The 14,401-nt window shown below is 42.1% G+C and overlaps 2 protein-coding genes across 2 annotated transcripts in view; one reads left to right on the plus strand and one right to left on the minus strand.

The window, feature by feature from the left end:
* The window catches only part of phlpp2 (PH domain and leucine rich repeat protein phosphatase 2), a 35,095-nt gene extending 25,101 nt beyond the window's left edge, over positions 1-9,994 (plus strand). The window contains exons 13-19 of the mRNA XM_062385631.1: positions 784-984; positions 1,358-1,520; positions 1,611-1,741; positions 1,936-2,049; positions 2,644-2,838; positions 2,957-3,188; positions 3,850-9,994. Of these exons, the coding sequence (XP_062241615.1) occupies positions 784-984; positions 1,358-1,520; positions 1,611-1,741; positions 1,936-2,049; positions 2,644-2,838; positions 2,957-3,188; positions 3,850-5,127 (2,314 nt within the window). The 3' untranslated portion in view covers positions 5,128-9,994. The remainder of the gene's footprint in view (positions 1-783; positions 985-1,357; positions 1,521-1,610; positions 1,742-1,935; positions 2,050-2,643; positions 2,839-2,956; positions 3,189-3,849) is intronic.
* A 341-nt stretch (positions 9,995-10,335) lies between these two features.
* Positions 10,336-13,758, minus strand: marveld3 (MARVEL domain containing 3). The gene is made up of 4 exons (XM_062385685.1): positions 13,381-13,758; positions 12,326-12,589; positions 12,043-12,140; positions 10,336-11,180 (listed from the first exon to the last, which is right to left on the minus strand). The coding sequence occupies exons 2-4, from the start codon at positions 12,580-12,582 to the stop codon at positions 10,570-10,572; spliced, it is 966 nt and encodes a 321-aa protein (XP_062241669.1). The 5' UTR covers positions 12,583-12,589; positions 13,381-13,758; the 3' UTR covers positions 10,336-10,569.
* Positions 13,759-14,401: the final 643 nt, after the last annotated feature.

Consider the following 14,401-nt stretch of genomic DNA (forward strand, 5'->3'; position numbering starts at 1 on the left):
ACTTGTGAAGACACTGGGCGACGTCAACATTCTTTCGAAGGCTGCAGATATATCACTGCACAGGTACTGTGATGCCTGACTTTGTTTTAAAGCAACATCGGGATACGGTTCACTTGTTCACGGGCCTGAAGGACAAGTTTTATTATTGTTCAATATGTGAACACACAGGCAGTAACCTAACAACAGCACAAGCACCACCGAAGCTCAAATTACTGTTCGTACTCTACGCAGGCCTATGAGCATACTTCTTAAAAGTATCCTCTCCCACCAACAAACTATCTGTCCTCTATCCTTTTCACTGGTGACGCGGAGGTCAGCTTCAATTACATCCAGCGATTAATCTGTTTGTACCCACTTTGTCCTGGATGATTAAAAATGGATTCAGAGAGGGGAAAACGGGCAGTGGTAGTCTCACAGGAGGTTTCTGGCTGGCCAGGGCCTTTCTGTGTGGAGTTTAAATGTTCTCCATGTGTCTCAATGGGTTTCCGCTAATAGTCCAAAGACTAAACACTATGTATACTATAAATTGAATGATTGTTTGTCTCTATATGTCAGTTCTGGGATAGTTGTCGATCTGTCCAGGATGTACCCGGCCTTTTGCCCAAAATGAGCTGCTCCTCCCGACTCGGAGATTACAACTGAGAAACAGAATTTGGGATCCCTAATTTTGTGCTTTAACTCCCTACAGTCAAGAACGGTTTGATACAGTGTTGGATGAAACACTGGCGATGTTCTCTACTGTAGCTTTTGTCATTCTCTATTGTTATTTGTCTCCCCTCGCAGCCTGAAATTCTTAAATGCGTCAGCCAATGCCCTGGAAAGCATTCCTCCTAGCAGCCAATCAGAGGAGAGCCTCAGCACGCTCCAGGAGCTCTACCTGACGGGGAACAACCTGAACGAGAACTGTGGTGCTCTGCTGGTTGGACACCAGAACCTGCGGGTCCTTCACATCGCCTACAACCAAATGCTCTCCTTCCCTGCCAGGTTTGTTGCTTTTGATCTCATGTTAGTCAATAATTTAAATAAAGTGTTTGTCTTGTAATGGCTTTTTGTCGTTTTATTCTGTTTATCTTTTCCTCAAATTAATGGAACAATTCATTATATTTCATTGTTTCTTTTGTCCCTTAACTTATCACGTTTGATCCGTTCGCATATTTGGCATCACTGGTTTTCTGTTACGTGTTTCTGCCATCATTCTGTATGTTTTATCTAAATGAATGGTCAAATTAAGGGCTAAATTAAGCCCTTGTACAGTGTCATGTGGTTGTACCCAGTGAGGTGATGGTACTGTAATGTTAGTATTTTGACTCGTTTCCACTCACTGGCCTTTGTCCCTCTAATGTTTGTCTGTCTTTAGCAAGTTGAGTAAGCTGGAGCTGCTGGAGGAGCTCGACCTGAGTGGCAACAAGCTGAAGACGATCCCCTCCACCGTGTCCAGCTGTAAGAGACTGCACACCCTCATCGCACACTCCAACCACATTACTGTCTTCCCAGAGATCCTCAACCTGCCTGAGATCAAGGTTAGTTTTTTTTTCCCCCAGCCTGACTTGTTTAGTGTATGATCACGTTTTGCCTGTTTCAGCTAATTTGTCTTTGAAAAACATTTCTAGCTTGTGGATCTGAGCTGTAATGAGCTGACTGAGATCCAGCTGCCCGACTCGATGCCTGCTACTCTGCAGGATCTCGACCTGACGGGCAACAACAGCCTGATGTTGGAACACAAAACCCTCAACCTCTTCAGGTGAGTAACAAAAACCTGACCCTGTTTAAAAAAATGATTGGACATTTTCTGAACACATTGGTTTCAGATTGTGCAGTTGTCTATAGACCTAATTGGAGTATATGGGGTAATTCTTGAAGTAAAACATGTGTGGTGTATGTATGTTGTGCATCCATTCCATTCATCCTTCTTTTGTATTCCTTCTCCTTTTTCAGTCACATCACAACCCTCAAATTAGACCAGAAACCCACCACGACAGCCGGGGACTCATTGAGTGCCCCCACTCCGTGGAACCATGGTTATTCTGAAATGAGCGGTCAAAGAAACAAGTGAGCACTGCTTTGGGTTCCTGTGTGTTTTCTTTGTTTTCTTGATAGACTATAGAGCTACATATATCAAATAAATGTCGTGTACAAGTAAATAATTTGATATCCCCTAAATTAGGACACTTGACTATTCATTCAGTGTCTTTTTTTGTCTACATGGGGTCTGTTACCCTGTAATTATTTTGTCAAATATATAATAACTCTTGACAAAATGTTTTTGTGCGTTGATTTAATGTATAGGTCTCTATCTGGATGTTCCCATAGAAACACAGAGCAGATGTCTACAACTGAGTCAGTATCTGAATCATTGACAGGCACCTACATAGCTCTGGCATCAGGACAGTCATTGGATCTTTATTAAGCCTATTTGGTCCAGTGGGGCCTAATAATTGTGTTGGATTTAATGCAATACAATGCTTGTGCTAGTGCTGAGAGCCCGGCTGCTCCTCCAGGTTCATGGGCACCACAGGGGCCCAGACAGCAGCGTCTTATATCAGCTGTCACCCCCTTGACCCGGAGGAGCAGTGTTGCATGCTGAAGCGTTTTAACTCTGAGTGTAAGGTCTATTTGTTAAAGTGGATATCATTTTGGCGACAGGTTGTGTGTGTCTGTGCTGACTGTCGACCGGTTTGGAGACGGGGTGGAGGCATGTTACGGTATCTTTGATGGAGACCGCAATGAGGAAGTGCCTCGGCTGCTGCAGTGCACCATGGGAGATGTGCTGTGTGAGGAGCTTCAGCACTCCAGTATCGACAATGTGTACATGTGCAACACTTTCCTCACCTCACACAGGTAAGAAGGGTTTTTAGTTAGTCTTCATTAAACCTTTTTGTATCAAGAAACTGCAGTCGCTGCTGTGTGAGGCTGTAACTGGTGACTTTAAGAGTTTGTTTCTCTTGGACTGGGACAGGAAACTAGGAATGACTGGACAGAAACTGGGTGCTTCTGCCTTGTTGTGTTACTTCCACCACAAGCCTTCAGATCCGGGAGGCTACCTCAGCCTCACTGTGGCCAACGTGGGCACCTGCCAGGCAGTGCTGTGTCGGGGCGGCCGACCCGTACCTCTCTCTAAGGTTTACAGTTTGGAGAACTGCACTGAGGAGATGGAGAGAGTTAAACTCAGTAAAGCCATAATTACGGAGGTAATGAACAGCTCATATATTTGTGTGTTTACATTAGAACTTTTATGTAGAACGTATGATCAAACGCTAATGTGTAGCTTCATATTCTGAAGAACATGTAAGATAAGATACGATAAGATCAATTATATTGATAGACACACTGAAGACATTCACTTGTTACAGCAGCGAACAAGTCTGAATGAGATCTAAATATAAAAAGTCTATAGAGAGAATAATGAATGTTGAATATTTGTTGTTGAGGAAAGTGTAATGGCACAGGATGAATGCACAAGCATCTAAAGCTGCAAGTGTATATTTGGCAGAGATATTTAGATAGATTTGTCTTTATATGTGCAGATTAGACCCTCAGTACTTATTAAGTCAGATACGGTATACCAAAAAAATATACCATGCTCTTTATATATAAATGTAGGCATATACATAGATATAAACTGTATATTTAATATAGCAAAACTATAGAAAGTTGTATATGCAGTATATATATGCAAAATACCATTTTCTGTTAGAAATAGTGCAAGTCATGATAAGTAGAGTGACATAAGTACAGTGCAGTATTCAATTTGTTTATCGGATGGTATTGTAGAGACTGACAGCAGATAGCAGACTTTATTACGAAGCTTCACATTGATTCACGACTCTAATTGCACTTCCTGTTTTATAGGATAACAAAGTGAGTGGAGTGACATGCTGCTCTCGGCTGCTGGGCTGCTCTTACCTGTCTCCCTGGGTGCTTCCAAAGCCCTGGGTGCACACTGAGCCGCTCTGTTCCCAGGATGAGTTCTTGATCCTGGGTAATCGAGCTCTGTTCGAGTCGGTCTCCTACCAGGAGGCCGTGTGCACCGTGCAGGCTGTGCGTGATCCACGTGCTGCTGCCAAGAAGCTGTGTACGCTCGCCCAGAGTTACGGCTGCAAGGACAACATCGGGGCTGTGGTGGTGTCTCTGCATATCGGCGAGGACAGCTGCACCTGTGAGCCGCCAGTCTCCACCACTGAACCCTGCGGTGCCCCTCCGGCCCCTGCGCCCGGAACCGTGACCCCGGGCCCCAGTGAACCGGCCACCCTTTCATCCAGCAGTGGTATTGTCTCTGAGTTCAGCAGTGAGACGTCAGCCTCAGAGGTGGGCAGTGAGGCGGGGTCCACCGCTTCAGACGAGCACCAATCATCTGGGCCCGCACCCCGCCCAGAGAGACGGTGCAGCCTACACCCTGCCACTACGCTGTGTGGGATCATGGTGCCAGGCTCAGGTGGTTCAGGAACCCACCCGGGCTTGTTCCAGCGTCAGCCCTCCTGCGCTACGTTCTCGAGTAACCAGTCCGACAACGGCTTGGACAGTGACGATGAGGCTCCACTCGAGGGGGTCATCTCCAATGGCAGCAAGTTAGAGGTAGAGGTGGACATCCACTGCTGTGCTTTCCAGCTACGGTCAGGGTCCACCGAGAGCGCCCAAGACTTTGACCTTGAAAAGCGTAACTCTGACTACCCCCACGGCAAAATGCGCAGACAGAACAGCGTGGTGGTTTCTGCCACAAACGGCTGCCTGCTGGCTGTGTGTGGGAGAGAGATCGCTGACCTTAAGAAGTCCAATTCCACGTGCAGCTTGTTTGGGAAGAAGTTGTCCAATGGCTCCGTGGTGGCTCCTGAGGACAGTCACAATCTTATTGAAGTGGCCCTGGAGGCTCCAAAGAAAAAGTCTGGTTACTTCAATGCCCCAGCACAGCAGGACCCAGAGGATCAGCTGATTGTTCCACCAAGTCTGGAGCAGGAGGTCAGGGAGCAGTTAAGAGGCCAGAGCCCACTTGTCTCAGGCTCCTCCCTAACACCCTCCTTCAAAGAGCCTGTGTGGGATCATCCACACCCGCCTGCATTTCCCTCCAACATGGTTCCAGGTCCAGGCCCAGCTCCCTTTCTACAGCAGGAAGTCTACGATACTGCCCTCTAGGGGGGGGGGGGGGGGACACACAGCAGAGCGGCATGTGGCTGCAGTTCTCTGAACGTGCCATTCCAGGGAAGAGGAAGAGATATTTCTCACACGTGTGGGATATTCCAATTCAAGTTGCCATTAAGATCCATTGTGAGGACAAGACAAACCTGTGGGACCTTGACAGTCGTCATCAGCGATGTGGTAACCATTAAGTCGAGGTCACGGGCTACTACTACTGAGAATCCAAGAAAACAGGGGTGACCAAGTTCCTGCTTCATAACACGATGTGAAAAAGAATGCAGGTTTCTATAGAGTAAAACCAACCTGACCTGACATGGGGCACCTGTCAGCAACATTTCCCTTTACTTGGAAAGTCAAGCTATCTGGAGGGTGTGTACGTGCAGATGGTGTTCAGTGAGGTCAAATCTCCTCTCCGGGGACTCTGTGGTCTCTCAGGTCCCGGAGAGAAGCCCTGTGACTGAAACTTGAAGAAGTGCCTACGATCCAGCCTAGAGCTCCTCCACTTCCAGGCTGTGTTTAGGGATGTGAGCTTGTTAGTTAAGGACAGACCGTGTCTCCGAGAGACCAGCGCTGGCACAGCTTTCTCTCTCCTCCTCTTCCTGTGGCTTACAAAGGGAACACGCAGTATAAATGCTTGTAAGGCTCATCGGATAAGAAGAGGCGAGGACAAAATAACTGCATTTACATGGCCAGAAACATTACATTTTCATAGTAGGAATGTTTTATTTTGAATAACCCCACACAATATAGATCGAAAATCTCATATCAGATAAATTAATTATACACACTCATAATCAGCCTCTAGCTGATGTTGTGTGGTTGAGCTGCTGACACTGAGATTGAAAGGTATTTCCATTAAGAGAATTGTATTTTTGAAAACTGATAATTATAATACAAATGTCATTCAACTCTAGTGAGCTGATTTGTCGTGGATTCAAAAATCCTGTGATCAGTATAATCTGAGACATGGTCATCTTCAAAACTACACAGGAAAAAAAAGTTTAATTTATTTTCATATGACGTAAAGTATTGCAGTTTAACATTTAAAAACCAAACAACAGTGAAAATAAAGAAGGATATAGAATAATAACATATACAATATTTGAAGAATACTTAAAGATAAACTAAAACATATATAAAACATAATTAAGGTCAAGCAAAATAGCATTTAAAAAGGTAAATGCTAAATCTGTCTGAAGTCAACCTGTTAGATGTCCACTCATAGTCTTTAAAGGATGAGTGTTTAAATATTGTCCCTGTAACTGTGTCCAAATAATCATCTCATTTAATTTATTATTTTTTAACAAACCAGTTGATGCACAAAACTAAAATATTCCACTGTGTATTGTTACAAAATGAAGGATACATGCAATCTTTTTATGTATTGAAAATTATGAAATATTTTCCCAGTACTAAGATTGTGCATTTTAGTATTTATCCAAACTTTGGAGGCTGCTTCACTTTTACATTTCTAAACATCCACCCACGTCCCTGGGAGCTAATGACATTTGAACTTTTCATTTCAAATATTTTTCTTCGGCTCACCTCTCCGATGCACAACCCAGGTGATTGTCAGTGTGCATTATTGTTAAGGTTTCGTCTGGTTTCCTGGAAGATCTGGTCTGTGCACACAAGGTGTCACACATTTTGGAGCAGGTCCCACATTTCTAGTTTGAATTATAGAAGGAAGTTATCCCTTCATATAACTTGATATAGCAACTCTTGGTCACTCAGAAACATTGCATCGATCCTTATTCCTGATCTAGAGACGATTTTTCTGAAGGATTCAGAGGATGTGCTCTATTTTCACTATTTAGTTACACGCTGTGTTTTCCTAATTATTTCCTTAAAAAAATGTATGACCAATCATATTCATCTCAGTTGAAAGGGGGTTGTCAAAATCTACATAACTGACATTACTGCCCCCACCTTGTGCCAAAAGAGAGGTCAGCTCTGCTGCTTGGCGGCTGTGCTCATGACGATCATACGTTTGGTAATAGCTCGTGGTTTCTACATTAGATGTATATTTTTATGTAGCACTCCAGCTTGGTAGTGGTGCAGTTCTGGCATTCCTCAGCTGAAACCCAGCTGGACCTTTCAGTGTTCCCTTTAAGCCTTAAAGTAAAACACGACTCCTTGTTTTTAGAAGATGGAGCCCCTCGATTCATCCACCTGTGTTCAGTGTGTTACTGAACTCTTCAGCTCTGAGGAGAAGTTTTTTTATTAAAGCACCCCTCCACCCCCCCACCCCCCTCTCTCCTTTTGTCTTTGCTCCACAGGAATGAGTGATAAGTCGCTGCTGAAGCCTTAATTGATGTGTGAGTCTGAATCTTTACCCTGCAATTTAAAATGTTTGTCTCTTGAAAGGATAAAACACTGTTCAAAGCACTTTGTACATAAAAAAAGTAGTGATTTTAATATATGAGATAGTGATCAACAAGGTGTGATGTGATTATTAGGGCTTCGCTCAGCCCAACATATCACCTCTTCTTTAAGAATACATAGCCAGGGAGAATGATGACAATGTAAAGGGACATGACAATTCATTTATGATCATTTTTAGTATAATGAATAATTCCCATTTTAGTAAATATGATTTTGTTTCATCACAATTTTGTCCTGACAGATGTTTAAAGTTTAAACAACAGCACCACAAACAGCAGCATCCTTAACATCACTAACACTACAGTAATCTGCCTGTAAAAACTAAATGATTGGGCCCCCTTCTGGCTGAAAATGACAACAGTTATGTTTACCATTATTTATGTATCTAGAAACATACATACCTTTATTTATGTATGTATTTATATATCTAGTGTTTAAAGTTGGATCAAAATATTACGGTAATTGATACCTTACCAGTAGAGCTATATGGAAATGGTTTTGGAAATTTCTCATTTAATTAGTAACAGATAATGAGTTTCCTCCTTATGCTTTTTAATTATTCACTTATTTGAATTGTAGGTTGTTTTTTCTTTTTCTAAATTCACCAGTGGGAATTTAAGGCTGATCATTAATTTCCAGCCACTATATTGATAAGTGTCTGAGATGCCAAACTCCCGCGACTCTGTGTGGTTCTGACTCTTTGCCTTTCACCCACACACGTTATCCGGTGTCTGGACTGATGTCGGTGAAACACTGGGGGCCACCGGGGGTGCACCTGCCACAGGCCACAGGAGGAGCTAGAAAGAGCTGCAAGACAAATGATTGTGAATACTATTAGTACACGTCTGAAACAAGGTTTGGGGAACTGAGCTGTTTATAGTGAGTTTGGAGTTGGAGAAGTTAAACTTCCCTAAAGGTTTCATACTAAGTAGTGGTGTTTGCAACAGATGTTGCCAACTCCACCATACAAATATGCAAAGTGTGTATAAATATAAATGTAAACCAGAGTTTCATTTTCCATCACCTGAATCCACAAAAATCATTTTTTTCAATTTGTCTGAAAATAAATATTGACTGATGTGTGTATGATACATGTGCGTTGTATGTAATTTGCTCCTTTCTCTTTTTGTGCTACTTTGCAGTGTAGCTTTATTATTATGAGCCCAGTTTTTGCCAAGGCAGGCGTCGACTGTATCGCACATTTCGTGCTCCTCTAAAACCACTTGGGTCACTTTTTTTACACATCAGTTCTCTCACTGTCCATTTCTACTGTCGGTCTCCTGGCTGCCATCACATATTCACCTGCGGTCCTGTCTCCTGTACATTTCCAACGTGAAGCATGTTCCATAAAACAAGCCATTAGGATCTGAATCAGTGTGCATGTACATATGCCAACAGTGTGCGTAGATACAGGAAGAGGGAGCACAGGGTACCGGCATTGAATTTAAATATTCCCTTTAATTCTTAAGTGGAGGGGTCCAGTGGTAAAAAGCTAATCACCCACCTTCCGGCACCGAATTTGGAAAAAGAGTAGACCACAGAGTCTCTGTTGATTTTTTTTACCTCTGCATCATTTACTACGTGTACAGGATCGTTTCCGGTCTGCACAACATAACCTGCTCCTTGTACAACTACAGTCTGTTGCCACATGTCTTTTATGTGTATGTAAACTGAAGCTTAAATGCACACGTACAGTAAGTGTATGCATGCTCGTGTGAATAATGGACCGACTGTAATTCTGTGTGAACGTGGTGAATGGAACCGATTGAAGAGGTTTTCCAGTTGTTTAACATGTGACCAAAGTAGCCGTTGTTCGATTTTCACAGTTCCTTTCTCCGCATTATTTTCTAGAAATGCTTGAATATTTTTTTCACAATGCCAAGAAGCCCACGTTTATTTTTGTACCTCATTGTTTTCATGCAAATCTATATTTCTCTCTCCACCACAGAATCTGAAGTGACTGGGATTCCACATAAAACGGTTTCTCATGATGGTACTTTTATTTCAAGGTACTAATTATATAACTGTTTTTAGTGTTCAAAGCATGCCCTTAATATAAATCATGTTAAAAACATACAAAATGGGTTTTATTTGTACAAAAATGGAATCATATCTAATATTTTTGGGGTTTGTATTTTAGCATGCAGATTGCTGCTAAATTTTTAGGTTTATGTTTAAGGATTTATTATTTAGTAGAAGGACTAACAATGTGCACTTTCGCTGTGTGTCAGACAGAACTGTATTCCCTTGAATTTTGAGAGTGGAAGGTAGTTGTCGTTTTATTTGAAATGCTGCTATCTTTAGTTTTAAGCAGACAAGCTGTTTTTAAATTAACTTTAAGCCAAGTAGCAATAAACTTTTAACTGTGATTTGTTTAGTTGTTTTTTTTGTCCGGTGTCCATTTTGCTCACCATTCCATGATGATTTCATGCCAATAAATATGATCAAAGTCTCTGTCTTTGGTCAGTATAAGATATGATGTGGATTGTAGTGTGTTGTCATTCATTTTAAATACCCACACTATGTAACAGGAAGTGGTATTTGCCAGGGTCCCTATGGATGTGATGTTCTTTGTTATTCTCAGGTCAAGAAAATGAATCACAGGAACAATCAAGGTTATTATAAGTTATTTGACCTATGAGATATCGGCCTATAAAACATATCAGCTAACCTCGTCCTTAAAATTAAAGAAAAAAAAAAAATGCTGATATATCTTACACACCCTATTCCAGAGGGAATTAAATGGTATTATCACCTTTGTCAATCAGTTTACAGTGATACTTAAGTAATTAATTATAAAATAAATAATCAAATGCTATTTGAGTTGTTTATTATAACTTCACAGCTACACACAAAAGACAAACATGTATGGAAACTGGAAGAGGTAAAAAAAATAAAAAAGTATTCTCCCTTATAAAAATGTAAACAATTCAAAGTATTAAAAAGTGGATACTAGAAGTGAAGACCTATTATGAAAAAAAAATTAACACTGTTTCTTCTCACAGGGATTCTTTCCCAATCCCACTGCCGCCATATGTAGAGAAAAAAGGCAGCTTAAAAACGATCGTCCTCATTTGTCCTTTGCCTCTTTAGCTCTCGCACTGACCTGAAAGCTCTGATAGCTAACACCGTACCAAAGATGAACACCCCCACCCCCACCACCCCGAAGAGTCCTCCTGCGATGTCCGCCCCGTGGAACTTGCACTCAAAGCCCTTGTGCCCTTTGCTCTTGTACATTTGCTCCCTCTCCGTACAGATGGGATTATTGTAGGTTTCCTGCAGCTTAATGAAGTAGAAGGCCAGGGCAGGGATGTAGCCCAGGCCGATCAGGAAGTTCAGCAGAGCCTCCCCCAGCAGCACAGGGGGAAAGCGGTAAGGGACTCGGAAAATCCCCAGGCCCAGCATGATGCAGGCGTAGACCATAAGACATCCGCCGCAGGCCATGGTGAAGACGTACGGGGGCAGCTTGAGCTGATGGAACAGCCGGTCCAGCTCCTTCACCCTGTCTGCGTCCGCCCCGGTGAAGGCATTGGCTCCACCAAAGTGGTAATAGTAGATGCCGCCCAGGCTGGCCAGGTCCCGGTAACCCCCCTGGTTGCTGTGTGGCACCCCAGCACAGATGACGAGGAGCAGATTCACAAACACCTCCATAACCTGACACAGACCTGGAGGCAGGATATAAATTATACTGACGAGAATGTAGAGCTTTAAACAATGAGTACATTTATTTTGAGAATTTCAAATATTCAAAATAAATAAGCAGCGTTTTTTCTGATAAGCGGATTTGCTGCTTTTATTTGTCATAAATGATAATGACTTTCTTTTTTTCCAAACAAAAAAGATTAAATCCAAGACACTGGATGAATCTGATGCTTTTTTCCTGTTTTCTGACATTTTAAATACAAAATTATTAAACATCAAAAATCGTTTTCCTATTCCAGCATTTCAGAATCAGAATCAGAAGTATTTTTTTTTTTGAAGAAGAAGAAGCTCATAATAGTAAGCTACTTTATAACCTCCGCCAAGGAGATGTTTTCACTCCTGTGCACTTGGTTGTTGGTTTGTTTGGTCGTAAGCATGGTTACACAAAGAACCGGGAGCGGATCAAGTTTTCATTTTTCTTGTACAGTGTAGGAATTTTTGGGGGTGTTTTCCCAGGGAATAATTGGTGGTTGTTGATTTTGAAATAATGAGTTCGAGGGGACTGTTTGGGTGTTGGTGGAGCTACAGCATGTGCTTTGTGAAGCTATCAACTGAAGGAATAAGCACTGTTTCAACATAGACCCGAGAACGTGGAACTGATTTCACAAGTCAACACAGAATAGCACAAGGGCTCCGTTCTGACTCGTCGCTCGCTCTGCACTTCTGATGAACTTTTAGTGGGTGATTTCAAAAAGGGAAAAATAACTTGAAATGTAATATTGTTAAATATATCCAGGGGCCATTGTAACAAATTCTAGAAATTTACTTTGAAGCTTTGATTGCATTTAACATTTCCCAGAAGGACCCTGTGATAAAGATACTTGCCTCTACTGGTTAAGATGTATTTCAGATTGTAAAGATTTCGTCTGTGTTGTGGCTCATAACTCTCCTCTTCAGAGTGAGGCACTGGTGTCTCTCTGGACCTGTAAAAACAATACAGTTTGCTTTCACTGAGTTACAATCAATTCTTCCTCTGCAAAACATCTAATTTCACATGTAATACAAATAAGCATGTTAGATAGCCCTGCCCCAGGTGCTCTTCAGTTTGTGTGGAAAGACACGACAGCGAGTGCTGGCCGTTGTTTACAGAGAGCATCAGGTCCCTTACAGTGTGGAGGGTCCTGCACGGCCATGGCTGTGGTCCCTATAAGCATGTGGCTCCTTTTGAGGGGCAGATGTCATGTCCCTCTGCCTGTCTTGTTGGGGCCTCCTGTCACCAGCAGAGCCTCTGTTGTCCGTGTCTCTGGGCTTCTGGTTGCGACCTCTGTCCCCGGAGGGAGGGTGATGGTCTCCATCGTATGAGTGGTCCCTCTCCCTGCTCCTGTACTCATCGCTCCTCTGCTGGTGTCTCCCCCTCTCTGGCATCTTCTGCCTACAAAAGAAGATGTGGACATGAATCCTCTTACAGACTAATAGTTTAAGTGGATTGTTGGCTTATGCCTCTGTTGCTGCCACTGTGGACAGTAAAGATGCATTAAGGGTTAATTAATGGCGATGAACGGCTGGGTTAGGTGAAGGTCCAAACACAGAGGTTTCTCCATTACCTCCCCCCAAGGTCTGTACGATTTCAACCCTGTGCATTTGTTGGCTGGTTTGTTTGTAGGCAAGATTAAAAAAAAACAGCTGGTGGACGGATGCGGTATGGCCCAGAGATAAAACCATTGTGTGTGTGTGTGGGGGGGCCCACATACAGAAGACATAGACATAATGATAGTAATTATTCAGATTCAGGGTCCAGATAAGAGACAACACACCTACATAGAATAAAATGTATACAAAAGGAACACACAAAAAAAGCATGACTGTGCTTAACCATATATTTGATAAGACCAAGCTTATTTAAATTGTCAGATTTGGGATAGATTGAAAAGACTCCTGCAGCCACAAACATTTCACTCGTACTAAATCATCGAGGTCTCTTAATTAAGAATCTCCAGTTTTGTGTACGCTTGATTTCATAGTTATACATCTGATCATATAAAGTAAAAAATCTAAACAGTCGTTAACGTGATTTCATGTGAACGTGGGAGCCCAAAGGATTGTCGACATGAAACAGTCGGATCTCCCCTCTCACAAAGTTTGTCCGTGTATTTCAATGTTTTACGTGAAAGTGAAAGAGTCGACGGCTCTTGCAGAAGACTAATATAAATCATAATTTCTTACTGTGAGAGTCTCTCCTCGATCCGATCTTGTTTACGTCCACACACCGAGAAAGTAACAATTCAGTTTATCACCCTTCCGGTTTCATATTTCCTCCTGCCGTCATCCACCTGTTCTGTGCCACGCCCACTAGTTAACACCTGGGAGTTCAACTTTACTTTCTGTAGGTTCTTGTTCCACATTATATCATAAGGTTAATGAAATACATGAATCAAGTTTATGTTAAACCTCGGATTATAAACCCGTTTTTGTTTTGTTTAATTATTGGTGAATAAAACCAGACGTCTTTGAATCCACTGCTCTGTTCATACTGGAGTGTAAAGTGCTGACAGGGAGCGTCTCTAAATGTCAATAGAAACCGGAAAGAGTATAAAAAATGTTGGCCGCAGTCAGACTCAACTTCCAAAAACAAAAAATTTGGCGAATCATGCCTCAACCCGGACGTGAACGCACACAGCGCACGCGGTCACGCTCGTGAAGCCAGTAGTAAATGTCGTATATGGTGTTTCCGGTCTGGCATGCACAATTCAAAATAAATGTGTCTTAAAAGTGTGACCGTTGGATGTGTGTCCCTCTTGTGACGACCATGTGCTCATTCAGTCGGTGTATTTAGCAAATTCAGAAATTCAAGCAATGACCAAGTAATGTAATGATATACCACTAAAGACCAATGGTTGAAGCTACCCTGTACCTTACTTCAGGAACTCAGCTATAATGTATTTAATGTTATTATTACTGACTATGGCATATTTTTTTTTACTTTCCTGTGAGTAAATTATTTATAATACTTGCGTAATAAAATTGGCTTTTTGGGAATCTGACTTATCCGGAACTATTTTAACTGTTATGATGGGCCAGCTAGTGTGTGATTAATAATATAATTATTATATAACAGTACACAATAGTGAAATACTGACAGGGTACCTTTCTTTTAGTTTTAATTCTCGAATACTTCTGACCCACAGTAAATAACTGGAAGGGAATACTCTGGGGGGAGGAAAGAGACCTTTATTGTGAAATCCGG

The sequence above is a fragment of the Platichthys flesus genome, chromosome 1 (assembly GCF_949316205.1).
Source record: "Platichthys flesus chromosome 1, fPlaFle2.1, whole genome shotgun sequence".
Lineage (NCBI taxonomy): Eukaryota > Metazoa > Chordata > Actinopteri > Pleuronectiformes > Pleuronectidae > Platichthys > Platichthys flesus.

Bases quoted from the DNA above. Each gene is read 5' to 3' on its own strand.
- marveld3 (XM_062385685.1), bottom strand. From the start codon at position 12,582: ATGCCAGAGAGGGGGAGACACCAGCAGAGGAGCGATGAGTACAGGAGC. The intron at 12,141-12,325 runs GTAAGGGACCTG...TTGTTTTTACAG, and splicing joins CGTGCAGGACCCTCCACACT to GTCCAGAGAGACACCAGTGC. The intron at 11,181-12,042 runs GCAAGTATCTTT...TCCTGCCTCCAG, and splicing joins ATACATCTTAACCAGTAGAG to GTCTGTGTCAGGTTATGGAG.